Below are 15,285 nucleotides of genomic sequence, written 5' to 3' on the forward strand. Positions count from 1 at the left end.
GCTTCTGACCAGCGCTGCTGGTCTAGCGCAGGTACAGGGCTAGTACAGAAACAGAGCTGGTGCTGAGCTGTTGTAAGACCTGGACAAGTAATATGAAGGCAAAAAATATCTGCACACTTTTGGCAGCAGGCCTTCTAAGGCAGCTAGCACTAATGAAACTTCACTGCTACTAGATCAATGGTATTATCATTGACAACATACAAAATTTTCCATATAGAAAAGGCTATCCTGTTCCCACAGACAGTGATTATTCACTTTTGCTCATCCTGAGACATTTTATCTAAGGTTAATTGTATAATCCAACTAACATTCATTTCATTACTACCGTTTTCATAAAAAATATGAAGAAATGAAGAAAGCATCCTCCAAATGTCTTTTTACTAATACTTTGAAATTTTCAATTAAAAAGAGATGTTGTTATAGAAGTGAAATTTATTTTGACTTACAAAAATTGGCTATCACAGCAAGCCCACTTTGGTGGCATGTCAGCTACCACACTTAAGTGTCAGTTCAGCGCAGAGCTCCGAGAACCTAAAATGAAACTGCAGGAGAGGGTAAGTGCACTTGAGGAGGCCTGTTACTTCAGCAGACTGTACTAACTGTGCAGCTTTATAAAGCCTGGATGGAAGAAAATGTAAAATCATCCAAGAATAAAATGTGTTGAGGGAAAAATCTTATCTAATACAAGTCTATTTTACCAAAATAGCAAATGCAACAAAAAAGAGAGTAAGTAACAAAGTAAACTATCTCATAATATCACCCTGAGATAACACACTACTGTTGAGACATTGCACTTCTAGTGTGCAAATGCATCCTGACCTGAATTCAGCAATATATGCAGGTTTCATTCAGGTGCACAATTGACCCAGAAAAACAGAAATCCAGAAAATCTGAAAAAACATATGGGATAAAAGGGTAAAATACTGTCCAATCTTCATGCTCATTAAAAGCAGAGTTGGAAATTAGCAGGATGAGCAAAACTTAGAACATTGTAGACTCACAATGAGCATGCTGAATACTGACCAGTACCGAGAAAGTTGTTAACTATGAAGATGTTTCTGCAGGCTTGAACAGACCTTATTGTACATTGTGTTGTCTGACCTAGAAAGAAGTATGCTCTGTCTCAGAAGTTGCCACAATCTCTACTATATATAAAGGACAAGACTGTCATAGAAAGGAGTTTAAAGCTAGGTTCAGAAGTGCCAAACGCTAAACTGTTTCCCCTGAATTCAAAGTCAGTTACTGAGTCCTCTATATTTTTAACAGTTTGTCATCTTATTTAAGTATCGAAATGCAGACATTGCAGTCACACGAGACTTTTATTCTGTCAGGAATAAAGTTAATACTGACATTATGGCTAAAAGTAAAACAGGCCATTTGGGAAAGATACCATCATCCGAATTTGGATAAGTCCTAAATATTAGGAATTCTTGAAATTAAAATCGGATAAAATATTTTACTACTGTTAAATACACTGTTACATGCATGCACAAGTTTTTCACATGCAGAATGTGGTCAAGGGAAAACACACATAAAACAGCACCTGGGAAATCAGCAGCTGCACTTCCAATGGTGTGAAGGTGTAAATCTACATATGCATAGCCAAATAATGAACAGCAATAAAATGAAGCCATATAGTTTCCATTTATTAAGTGGTAGAGAAGGAGTCTGTGAAGGATCAAATATTCTGATGGGTTCTGATGTGTTGATGGGCAGCACTTTGAGTGGATTTTAGGGTAGAGATGTGTTAAGAACTGTGTTTCTATAATTTTGGCAAAATATACAAGTATCACTGAGACATAATGAAATATACTTGTACATTTCCAGAAAAACTGAATTTCAACAGCCTTACATACACTTAATGCTTGCCTGGATGAAAAAGAAAAAAAAAAGTCATAAATGACAGCAGCAAACTATTTTTTCAGAAAGGAAGACCTGAGAGTTTCCAAGCTTTGTACCAACCACACTCCATTACCAAGTCTGAAACCACTGCTACTGAAGCAAGGAGGAATTAAGCAGCTCAAGTACTGATAATAAAGTTGTTCCGATATGAGAGAACCCGTTCATGGAAATTACAAAACCATCCACCAGTTGGGGCTGCCTACGCAGTAGTGGACGGCCCAGACCATTTCCCTTACTCATGGGATGGATCAGCGGGACTACTCTGCAAGCTGCCTGGTTCAAGCGTCTGCAAGGCTAACACACACGTAAGGGAGAAACAGCCAGTACAACCGGGTTCCTAAACCAATCCAAACTGCTGAAAGGACATGCCAAAAGGGCCGTGTTTCTTGTACTCATTACCTAAGCAACTAATAACATGCTTTTGTTAGAGGTAGTTGCAACCAGTAATGAAAGTTCATATGCTCTAGAACGTATTGCATCCCTATTTTCTCTAACAGTAGGTCATCCTTTTCAAAGAGAAACGTTTCCAAGATCTCTGGTGATGAGAGGATCTTACTCTTCTATGTGGATTTAGCTCTTCCTTGGACTAAACTATTCTCCTGGACCCCATCCAGCCACGCAGCATTATTTCCCCCGCACCATTCCAGTAATCCCGCCCGGCCGTGCAGGCTGATTCCCAGGCAGTCCCTCTCTCTTCCCCCCCACTCCCCCAGCTGAAGTGGCGGGCAGCGCTCGGCTTTCCAAGAGCCATTATCCGCCTGCAGCTCCTTATCCGACCAGCAAATCCCCGCGGCGCCTGCAATACCCGCCTTCCCCGGGAAGGCACCCGGGAGGGGAAGGGCCGCCGCGGGGTGACCGCAGACGCGGTGGAGGGGGAAGGGGACCCTGCGGGAGGCCCGAGCAGCCGTGCGGCCCGCCGGCCCCGCCACCGCCCATTCGCCCCGGCGGGGCCGCCCTCCCGCCGCCGCCGCGGGGTGGGCAGGGCAGGGCAGGGCAGGGCAGCCCCAGCCGCCGCCCGCCGCCGGCCCGCGGGGCGGAGGTCGCCCGCCTCCCCCGCCCTCGGCTCCGTCCGGCCGCCGCCGCTCCGGCCCCGCGCGCACTAGGAGGCGGCGGCGGCGGCGGCGGCGGCGACTGCTCCCGACTCGCCGCCCGCTGCCGCCGCGGCGGAGGCGCATGGAGACGACGGCGGCGGCCCGCGCGTGCTGGGGTAAGGCGGGAGGCGGCGGCGGGAGCGCGCCGGACCCCTCGCGGCAGCGGCGGCGGCGGCGGCGCGGGGCGGCGGCCCGAGCTCGCGCCCGGCGGGTCCCGGTCCCGGTCCCGGGGCGGGCGGCGGCGGCAAGGGAGGATTTCTGTGGAAACTTTGTTACTCTGCACCCCCTGCCCGCCCCCCCCCCCAAAAAAAAAAAAAAAAAAAAAGAACCAGAAAGGGCGAAATCCCCCAGCGGGCTGCACCGCCCCAGCGAGCTGCCGACGGGCCGCGCCGCTCGGGGATGGCAAGTGCGAAATTTAGGGGAGGGGGAAAAAAAAACCACCCCAGGAAGATGAGCGTTGAGGTGCCGGCTGAGGGGCAGCAACCAGAAAAATTCCCGTGGTAGCGGCAGAGACCCGTGCTACGGCGGCACCAAGGACAGTATGCTTAATTTGAATGTAAATATAATTTAGCCAAAACGTTGTACAAATGCTGTATTACATCCAACTAAATATCCAGGGTCATATTTTGTAACTGTATGAGCAAACAACCTTTTTCTTTAAGGAAGTCTAAACATTTTGTTATTTAGGACACATTTTACTTGTGTGGATTCTGTTGCTTGTAAATGTAAGTCTTTGAAGTGCAAGTTATAAATATGAAGGCTTAAATGCATTGGGGGAGTTGTGTATCAAATTTTAGAATAAATTTATTCCAGCCCAATTTGACACACGCATGCCTAATGTATTCAAGATGCACTTAAACAATTTAGGAAACAGTTATTTTGTTTACAATGGTAGGTGCCTATTTCGGAGTCTGGTGAATGACTTAACAATAATTATCATATTTATATAACACATTGTTGTTTATACATGGCTTTTTGCATCTAAGAGGCATTAAAGTCATATCTAATATCACTTCCTAAACTGGAGTGATTCCTGGAAGTATGAAGCAATGACTTGTTTATTTTATCTACCCCCATTCAATCTACATCTGTGCGTATATTCACAGTCTGAAACATGCAATCCTGCCCTAGAGAGTGGTTGCACGTTAACAACACAGTGTGTCTTCAGCTGACATCTGGCTCCACAACAAAAACAAACTGCTACTAAGGACCTTTTTTTTTCATTTTTCCCTCCTTAGTTCTTTTCTTCCACCTTCCTCTCATCTCTGGAAGCTCCATCCCTATTGGAATAGGCAGCAATTATTCCAATCTCTGTAAGTAGTCTTTTTTTTTTTTTTTTCAACTGCTTTAATGGCATTGCCTTGCAGTCATGTACAGCTGTAGGAATATTACATTTAAAGTCCTCTAGCAGATAAGGACACCAATCCATTAAAAAGCAAATAACTTCCTAACTAAGAAAACAACTGAGTTAACTGAGCTAGACTTAATCTTGTGATCTTTATAAAGACAAAGCTCACTGAAATCAGTGAAAATTGCCTGACACTGAGCATCATAAAATTTGGTTGCAGGTACAAGTACTTCAGCCTCTCTCAAAAAAAATTTCTCCCACAACAACAAATTAGCACATAGCTGCTAAAACTGATTTACAAATTGAGCACATTGGCATCAGTCACAATTTGTATCATTTTGGCACTTACTAGCGAAACAAATATAGCTAAAAATTACTTCCAATCATTGAAATAAACAACAATTCCTGCCATTTGACTTCCTTTCACTCCTAATTTACTACTGATTTTTGTAGTGAATACATGAAAGTATTTTAGAAAGGAAATATAACATTATAGGAGCCAATTCTGCCTATGCCACTGGTCCTATTCACTTCAGACGAAAACTACATGTATGCAGAAAACCAGACTGGCATGTCTGATCTTTTAGATAAAAGAATGCGTAATGATAAAAATACACATACCAAAATTAAACTACCAGTTTAGCTCTCAGAGCAAGTGCTGCATCTCAAGAAAAAGCATGCTGAAATGTTCTAACTAGATTACTTCTTCTCTAACAAAACTTTCAAACTAAAATGCCTATCATACATAAGAATTCATATGATTACAACAGGAAGTTTAAAGAAAGAACAGGCAAATAATTCTCTCATTTACATTGCAAAATACATAAATAAACTGTAAAGTCAAACAGCTACTATCATTCATAGACTAGAAATATTATCAAGCTTAATGTTTGCCACCATGATCTACAAGCTGGGAGAAATTATTCATAGTGCCAAAACTGTTTCTGTTAACAGTAATATTTGTAGGAACTAAACCTGCTGCAGAGGGTTTAGTTAGTTGGTTTAAGAGCAGAGTTCAGTCCATAAAGGTGCTTACATTCTATAACCAAGTAAATGCAAATTGTTGTCTTTCAGATTATCTGATCATCCCTTAAACTTCTAACAAAACCATGTTAAAGTTGGGCTCAAAAGCAAGTGCAAAACTAGTAGCTGCTGAGAAAAAGTTGTTCACCCTCTGGCTACCTAATATATGACCAACTGCCATCACCCAAGTCCTAAAAAATATAACAAAACAATTTAAAAGTGATAGGGAATTGTAAAAACTTACATTAGTGTAGCTACATGTGACAGTCTACTCATTTATTAGCATACTGCCTGTAAACATGGCAAAAAATACTGGTACTGCGCTTGCTTATGTTGTTATAGGTCAACATTGTAAAAAACTGTTTAGGTTATTTCTCAGTAGAACTATTGCTTTTCTGTTATACATGAAATCGCATTTCAGCTTTGTAGCACTTCATTACACATGCAGTCTTGTATCTGTTTAGTTTGGGGAATCATGTCAGAATAACGTAGTTATTGCATGCATCCTTCACTTTCATGTTCCTTGACCCTTGAGCTAAGATCTTCCCCTTCCATTGTTCCCCCCAGAGAGACTATTTCTTCATGGCAAGAGAACTTTGTATTGCATTAACTGTACCTTAGCGGAGTTTTGCAGCAAACAAATTAGTTGCAGCAAACGTCATTCAGAGTAGTCTGAGTGTTGCCTTTGTTTCTAAATGGGGGCCTACTTGTCTTCAGAATTAAGTGTTCCTAAGACAATATTTTCCTTTTCTTTTGGTCTTAACTGAGTGCAGTGCAGCCAGGACCAATGTTCTGGCCTCCTACATACAGGTATCATGCTTAATTACTGTAATGACTGCATTATGAATTGTTAAATTTTTAAGGTGACAATAATAGATAATATTAATACGATTACAGATGATGGACGTTAGCCAAAAACACACTGTGGCTTGCGCTATGGTTTTATTGTGACGATGGAGAGAGGTTGGTGTTATCCCAGGCTGTTTCTATGTACTAGACCACTTCTTAGACCAGTTTACTTTCCCAACACTGAATTTCCTAAGCAAGTGCAAAGGTGCAGGAGCAGGATTGCAGCTCTTCTTGTACAAATTCTCTGCTATGCCTCTAGCATACTGCTTCTCGTACAGGGGAAAGAGGGAAAATGACACAGGCCAAGCCCAGACAAAGCTAATATTCAGGAAAGGAACTGTGTGACTTCACCTACACAGTACCCAAGAGGATTGACAATTTCAGTATTTAATGGAACTTTCTGACTGGAAATAAAATTTATAATTAATTCTATTTCTTTAGAAGTTTCTTTCCGAGAGAAATAATCAGATTGTCATTCAAAGTGTTTTTAGGTTTTGGTCAGAACATGATTTTTTATAAGTGAAAAGTCAGAATGATCTCTAGAAAATGTTGATGATAATGAGTGTAAATCATCGTTCATCAACAGTCATGAACCTCAGCCACTGCTTGTAATACTTTAATGAACGGTGGCCAAAAAGGTCAGAGAAGTAGAAAGGTAGACAAATGGTTCTACCCAAATGCCTTCTCTTCCTTCATGCCACTGCCTCCTCCATCACTCCCTCAGGAGGTCTGAGGCTCGTCTCTGAAGAAAAGTACTTTAAGCAAACAAATACACCGATTTTTTGATCGGTTTTCCAGATGGCCAATACGTATCAGCTATTATAAGAAGATAATTATTTTAAAACTATTCCATAGCTGTATAGTTATTTATGTAACTATAAATATTAGTAAATGTTTATGATAAACATATTAAACAATATTATGTCTCAGCTGTTATGTCTAAGAGCACAAGGAATGTCCAGAGGTAGGTAAAACGTTCATTTGGATGCATGAATCAGGAAAAACAAATGCAGAAAGGATGAAAACAAATGCAGAAAGGATGTAGACAGTATTTTAAAATTCAGAGTTAAGACTCTTGTGTTATACCCTTTATAGATCTCACAAACTTGGTCTTACTAAACAGAATTATCTCACAAAATCAAGAAGGAACAGAAACATTCACACTACAGCTCTCTCCCCTTGCTGTATGAAAACAGACCTAGCCAGGCACAGGGACGTACTTGCTACCAAGAAAATTGTACAGAGAATCCTGCTCCTGCATCCCACAGGCCCTCACCTTGCCATGCTGGATGCTGTCCCTCCACAGTCAGCTCACACACCGTCTGGCTCCCAGCTGTGTTGTCACTGACTACAGCGCTGCCAGCTGTGCTCCAAGGCCCCAGGAAGACGGTGGAAGGCACAGCATGCTTTTATTCATAAACAAGGAAATTGTTCTGAACACAGTGAAAATAAAATCAGTCTCTCTACTGCTACAGGCTAGGGAGTTTGTAGCTTTTGTTCTTCATGGCAAATCTTGCAATTTCCCCAGAATGGACTCCAAACTCAGTTGGTTTAATACAGTTGTCTAGAGGCCAGTCATGCATAGTCATGTGCACAGGTGGAGCCCAATGCCTCAGCACAAAGAGATGAAATAACTGGGTGATGATGGGTCTGTGCACATCTTATGGTGGTTCTGTTAGCTGCAACAGATTTGAGACATATAGAAAGAGCTTCAAATCTATGCACGACAGCTTTGCTGTGAGCTGTGAGGCTGTTGACCTGGAGAGAGAGTACTTTATTCCAGCAAGTTTAATAGATGGATTGGTATATATGCACCAAGACTTCTGGACCCTTAGCAGTATATTTCCTCACCCTTGTGGGATGCCTTGAGAAGTGTCAGTGATGGAAACACCAACACCTGACATCCATTTCCAGTCTCTCCTTTCTCTAATTAGCAGACAGCTAGAAACTCTGTAGAGCTGAGATGCCAGGCAGTCAGGGGCACAGAAATGCTAATCACTCCCTGTTCTCCAAGTGCACAGCAAAGTTTAATCCCCAGAGTAATCTGCTCTTTACTATCCTTCACTGATTTTTTTTTTCTCAAAGTGTAGATGTTTTCTGAAGGCACCAAAGCAGAGTCTCCCATCTTCCCTTCCTTAAAGGTATCCCTTATCTCCCTACAGCCTTTGCACTTCAGGCTTTAATAACTCCAAATGTCCAAAAATCAAGGATGTTCAAATGCCTCCAGAACTACTTCCAATCCTTTGTTCTTCTCCCCTAATAAGTTGCATACTGCTCAGTATCTTTCTACCATTAATGTATTTTATGATGGCTCTAGGTCACCTCAGTTATTCAAATTAAGAATGATTTTTTCACCTTTCATTTATATTAGACTGGAACCTGCACTGGGAACATATCAATTTCTCACCAAGCCTGACGATTTCTCATCTTCTTTTATGAGAATGTAGGCTGACAACTCCAAATCATTCATTTCCACTGCAACTACTGACTTAGTGCTTTAATTTCAGGAGTTTCTGCCCACTCCTACCTCCCATCCTGATTTTTTTTTAAGTAGTGGAGAGAATAATAGATCAGAATTCATTCCTGTGCAACTAGGATACAAAAACACACAGAACAGAGTCCAGCCTTGTTCCCTATCAAATGAGTAGGAATGATGCTTTTGTTTTGGAGGGGTTCTGATCAAACTGATATAATGAGAAGTGAGACTGAGAAACCTCCCAGAGAAAAGAGGAGGGAGGTGATATGTTTTAGAGATGTTGAGCGCTATTTGCTCTTGCAGTCTGTCATTTCATTATTGTATAACGATTACACCTGAGCTAAATATCCAAGCACCTAAAAATGCAAGAGATGTCCAAATGCCTTTATGCAAAGTCATCTTGAGAGACAGACACTTCATTGATTATGAGGTATTGTAAATCCTACTTAGAGCCTCTATCTTCAGATGCTTTGAAAATTTGGCCTCAAATTCAAAGCTGGCAGAAGGAAGCAATTCAGTTGGCTTTGACAGCATTTATGCAAATAGTGTATTTAGCTCTAAGACTTTATATATATATATATATCCTGCTACAACTTCCTGAAATCCCTCAGGCCATTTTTAAAAATAATTACATTATATGACATTGAGACCCCCTACAGTCTTAAAGGATCATTATGGAGATACATTTGCTTGAGGACATTCCAGCCAAAGCTGCTTCAGCACCGTCTATTAACGCATATCTTGCTTCTGTGACAATGTCCTTCCTGAGCCTCTTATCTTTTAATTCCTGTTTTTAGTTGTAGGCATGCTAATCCCTTTACTTCTGTCATTAAAATGAGGATTTTGGTTTCCGCAATTGTTTTCTGTCTTCATTAAAAACATATAAAGAAATAGTGATATATGTGCAATCTCATTGGTTTTGGCTTTTGAATCGCTCCAGTTGGCAATTAATCTTTTTTAGTTTCATGGCTTAAGAGAAACAGCTCTGATTGAAAGCACCTGATATTTACAGTTTTTCTTGATTCTAATTTTATTTTGAATTAGCTGCACAATTGTTTCATGTTTCTTTACTACCAGTACCAGCCACACTTAAAGGACCCACCTTAAGCTCTGTCACGCTATGCCCTATACAAAGAAACTGTCCTCATCCTTCCAGATTGCAGGTGCCTAGATAAGCCAAAAGGTGGGAACAGAGACAGTGTGGCAGAGAAATGAATTGGTTTAAATCACACGGCAACTTAAGGAGAAAGCTAGGCTCTCCTGACTCCTGGATTGGTATCTGTCCATTACTTGGCACTTACTCTTGCTGACAAGATACAGCACTAGCTGTTTTCTCTTACAGCATTTTTTTTTCTGTCTTTGTCCAGTCCCATGCCTTTCTGTGTTCTTGGTATTGAAGGGACAGACTGGACGGGTGTGCTCCATGGGCCACACTAATGACAGCAACTGAGGAAAGAATCAGAACTTTACAGAATGTTATCATTTGATTTATGGTCCCAAAATGCAAATTCCTGGGTTTTGCCCTTCTTTGGGAATTGGGATTCCTCCGTCCAACTGCCTCAGGCCTAGAGATCTGAACTGAAACTCAAACTTCTGAGTCACCGATGAAGATACCACCCAAGCTGCAATCCTCTTATTGAAAACGCGAGCACCATTAGAGAGCACAGATATTACACGCAGACTGAGACTCCATTTATCTTTGTTAGGGCGAGAGTGCTCACAGGCACTGAGAAGGCAATACAGAAATGCAGATTTCCTTCATTTATGTTGGTTTGGCCTTTAGTTTATTTTTAAAGTCTTTGTAGAAAATGCTTTGTGTAAGCTGGCATTGCATTTCCACTTCACTGGATAAAAAATTTTGTCATGGGAAGTGTTATGAAGGGGTGGGGGAGGTGCTGTTTGTATGCTTTTACAGTACTTCAGAGTTATCATTAGAATATGAATGCTGCCAAAACTACCTGCGGGTAAGTCCAGGAAGGGCTCCTGATGCACAGCTCATGTCAGTGCTCTGATTGCAAAGCACTGCCTGTAGCTGAGGGAACGCCTGCCCTCCCACACTGACCTCACACTGTGCTTGCCAAGAGCAAGGAGTGTCTCTTGTTGAGTTTCAAGCCCTGCGAGAGGCAGGAGAGGCTAGGGACGATCAGAGTAGGCAGACTGGATGGAAAAAAACAAGGGAGAGTCCAGAGGAGGTAAAAGAATAACCAGAGAAAGAAAAAATGAAAGAAACTATGAAAATGAAGAGTGAGAGCAAAAATACAAGTTTTAAGTCATATGTGTGCACACCTCTCTCTCCATAACGTTCTAAGACACAACAAGAAATACAGCTCAGAGCTCTGTGGTGTACTAATCTCAGTAAATCTGTTTTCAATCTGTTTCCCTACATAGGAAAAGTAAAATTTAGGTAAATGTACATCATACTGCACAGAACTCCAGCTCCAGAGATTTGACAGGAATTTTTTTAATTCTTTGTCTCCCTTTTCCTGAGAAAATGAAAAGAATGAGAAGAAATATTTCCTTCTCATTGTCTTTATTCCCTTTCAGTGTTTTACGTCCATCTGCTCTATACTTTTTTGCTCCTTTTAACACAGACATGTATAAATGAACAGAATGGCAGAGGTGCTGGGGATGCCAGTACAGAGGCCAGGCAAGTTCTGGAAGTATAGTGTCTCATGTTCCCTGGAAATCCCACAGTGGGACATGGCCTTATTCCTATCGCTCCTTCCATTCCTTCTCAATGAATGCATTTCCCCTTGTGGTATGAATTCTACCACCTCTGCTGGAATAGCTCACCAGCCTCACAAACTCTACATAAGTGCCACAAGACAATTCCTAGAATATTTATTGTACTTCTGTTTTTTTCACATGATTTTTTATGTAGCTGAATCAGTAATCCACAGACAACCAGTTGTCCGTCAGACTCAGACCTGATAGAGATGATAGAGTATTCTGAAGTTACACTTGCCCTCAACTTGCAGTTCTCACTAAACTAAGGACAGAAAAGTCACTACAGCTGGGCTGTAATATTTCTCTAGTTAGATCATAAATATGGTACTCCCTTCCACTGAGGAACCCAAGAGATACATAGAAATGGCGTATTTTACATTAGAAAGCTAACCAATTCAATTGGTAGAATAGCTCTCTGAGGTTCACTTGAAGTGTTTTAATAGGCTGCTTCCAATTTTTAAACATTGAACAAGCCCCACTTACAGACAGGGTCAAATCAGGGACTTCTACAACAAGGAATCGAGATGAGCTATACAAAAATCAGATCCCAGATCCTCTGAGAGACAGCTAATACAGCACATGACAGAGCACCCAGCAGACTGCCAGCTATTTAGTCCCCGTTTGAAGACTAGTTCTTACTGGGACAAAGACCTCATATTGAACTTTGCTTCTAATCTACACTTAGCCTTCTCCTCTTTGCTTATTAGCGGAGTTCAATATTTTAGGCTAAGTCTTCCCTATTTGTAACTATTTACAACTTAAACTACAGAGGTGTGCAAAGGCCATTCACAGTGGCCATACATAGTGTGCAAGACAGTCACTGTCTTAAACAACTTGCAAGAAACAGAAGACTTGATTAAGATTTTGAGATGACTTTTATGCATCATTTGAAACATATGTAAAACTGCACTAATAATCAAGCTCCTCACACTAAGCATGGCTGTGAAATCAGATGTTCCTTTAGAAAGGATATGAAGACAGTCCATAAGAGGAGATTTACAAAGCAGTTACAGTGTATTCATGCTATTGTGTGCTGGGGTACGTGCTGTACCGTACATTACTTAGCATCAGTCTCCAATCAAACTGTCACAATGTATAGAGCAGAAAATCAGAGCAACAACAACAAAGGTCTTATTGTTTCATATTACAGTACTTTTTTATGATGAATGTTTTTTTAAAAAAATTACAGGACAATTTAAAGGAGAATAAGCAATTGAAAAGTATATACAGCCACTTTTGTTTTAAAGTCCTTGCTTTTTTAACAGCATAATTCTAAATAAGTATGTCAGTGGAAATTGTATGCTTTTGCAACCAACCAGACAGAAATGCATATGAAAGTCTGCAAAAAAGCTTCATTCAGAGCTACATTTCTGTGCTTCCGTTCAAAAACGCTTCTACTGAATGAAGCAAGCTGATAATTGGAAAATTTTCCCAGAACTTGGAACCATAAGATAATGCTTCAAGAGTGCTGGAGCTTCTACAAAAGTAGAAATAAGAACTTTTCTCCAGATTTTCAAACATATGAAATGATGATCCACAACTATAGCTAAGAACAGCATGGTAAAATTGAGGAAGGTGGGGAAAAGGTGGTATTAAAGTACCTTAACAGTATAGAAATGACATCTTGTGTCTGTCCTCTGATTTAAGGTTACTGTAAATGTCCTTGGTTACAAAAACTCTAAGGAACTGAGGGGCACAAGAAATTACCAGAGGGCTAAGAATTTCTCTTGCTTATATTGCGTCTTGTACATGTTTCTGTATCATGCTCATCTACAGAATATAAGCACAGTAGAGCAAATTAAGATGTCCCAGGTTTTGCTTAGTCTCTCATCCTCTCACCAAGCTCAGACTTTCAAACCATTTCAGTGTCACTGGAGATCCCCCTTCACCAGGACTATCTTCCCACAGCTGGCTACAAACATCTCAAAGCCAGCCTGCAGACAAGAATGAGGAGTCTGATTTTGTAAAGTGCAGATGGAGATGTTATAGATGTTATATGTTTCTGCTGGTGGATGATCAGTGCATTACCAGACTCAGTGGTTGATGTTATAAGTGTGTAACTACTATATAGTTAGATAGTCATCTGACTAAAACATGGTTTGTGGTAATACTAATAAAGGAAAACACAAAATTAGATGATGTACAATAGCTATAAATTGTTATGCGTACTTTAATGGTGCAGGTTCATTTTCAGCTTCTGGGCTAATTTTATGCATCACAGTCACATAACAATGCTCCTTAACCTGAATTTGATGCGATCACTTTGATGTTCTTAAATTACAAATTTCTACTGCATAAATTGATACAAATTTGTATTGATTTAGAACACAAACACTAAAAAACATCAGCAATCCATTGCTTGGCACGGTCAAGTGTGGAACAGGTTGGATTAGGACTGGGGAACTTTTCTCCGAGAGAGACTTTGTTAGCTCCCTGTCGTTTGCTGCAAAAATTGTTTACATAATCAATTGTACCTCAAGGCAAAAGTGTACAGTAAAGAAAAAATACTTTATGCCAGCCTCTACTGAGATAAAACATCATTTTGGAAAGTAATGCATTTTCCCACAAATCATTAAACTGTTCCAAATCAGAAGGATCTTTACATATTCTTGCCTATTCTTGCATATTCTTGTTGCCTAACAGACAGACATCACTCCTTTGTGAAACAAAGAGAGCATTTGCTAAATTTAAAGCAATAAATGAGTATTGGAACCAATACTGGTAGGACTTTCTTACATACTTCATGGTTATGTTTAAATCATATGAGAACAGATCCTCTGTTGATATAAACTGGAATATCTGCTGTAGCTTTATGGCATTACAGCCGCAAAGAAACACAGCAGCCTGTGTGAGGTGGGAGATCACCCTAATTCATAGTATGCTAGCATTTTTATCTGGTCAGAACTGCTAAGCCAGAATTTGAAGTCCTTCTAAGCGTTGCCACTACTAGAATAAAACCATCAATAGAAATCTGATATGGATATTTCTGAGTGACACCTCTCAAATGAGTGAGTGAGGCCCCTGTAAGGGAGCAATCCACTTCTCTGGAGCATGACATACTTGTATTTGTCGGAGAACTTTTCATTATGCCTATTCTATTTCTTGTTCCTATGTATCAGAAATAAAATGCATTTCAGAATATGAATTCATTCACACTGCATGTTAAAATATGGTATTTTATGCTGAAAGTGTTTTAAGTTTATATATTCATTGCCATTTTTCTGTATTCATGCAAATATTGGCTAGTAAGACCCAGCAACATATTAAATCAAAGAGTATGAATGAGGATATTGTAAAATTGTATCAAGCAAATTCCTCTTTAGAGGTAACAGCAGTAAAAAGATAAGAGTAAGATCTGTTATCTGAATGTGAAATAAGCAGGAAGATATTATACTGTGGTATAGTAGCTTCCTGCTGAGTGACTATATATATTGTTTGCTATAATGTAACCATTCCCATCTTAGGCTAACCTTTAATAATTTCTTGTTTATGGTAAGAATATTTAAATGGATTTGAAGGTTAAAGCAACCAGTCTGACCTGCTGCATAAGCCAGACCACAAGACTGTGGGATTCCTGCTTGTAGCTCAACATACAGATGCTGGATTAGATTTTAAAACAAGATTAATAAACTACTGAGTTCTGCAAGACACTCTGTCTAGCTGAAAGCTCTTTTCCAGTGATGCCTCCAGCTACTGCAAGCCAAGAGAAAAAAAGACAAACAGGTTAATATAAACCTGCAAAAGATTATATGCTAGAGGAGAGAACTACACTATCTAGGAAGGTATGTAAATGTATAATATCAGATGACATAAAAGATAAACAAGGGCAGTCCACTAATCCTTACTGGATTTGCAGGTGTCATGGGTTT

General features: G+C 40.4%; 1 protein-coding gene across 2 annotated transcripts in view; it reads left to right on the forward strand.

The window, feature by feature from the left end:
* Nucleotides 1-2,932: 2,932 nt before the first annotated feature.
* BEAN1 (brain expressed associated with NEDD4 1) overlaps nt 2,933-15,285 on the forward strand; it is a 74,449-nt gene continuing 62,096 nt past the window's right edge. For both annotated transcript variants that reach the window (XM_068955872.1, XM_068955871.1), the window contains exons 1-2: nt 2,933-3,109; nt 4,232-4,306. In XM_068955872.1, coding sequence (XP_068811973.1) covers nt 3,076-3,109; nt 4,232-4,306 — 109 coding nt within the window. In that variant the 5' untranslated portion in view covers nt 2,933-3,075. The remainder of the gene's footprint in view (nt 3,110-4,231; nt 4,307-15,285) is intronic.

Source organism: Struthio camelus, chromosome 10 (assembly GCF_040807025.1).
Source record: "Struthio camelus isolate bStrCam1 chromosome 10, bStrCam1.hap1, whole genome shotgun sequence".
NCBI classification, from domain to species: Eukaryota; Metazoa; Chordata; class Aves; order Struthioniformes; family Struthionidae; genus Struthio; species Struthio camelus.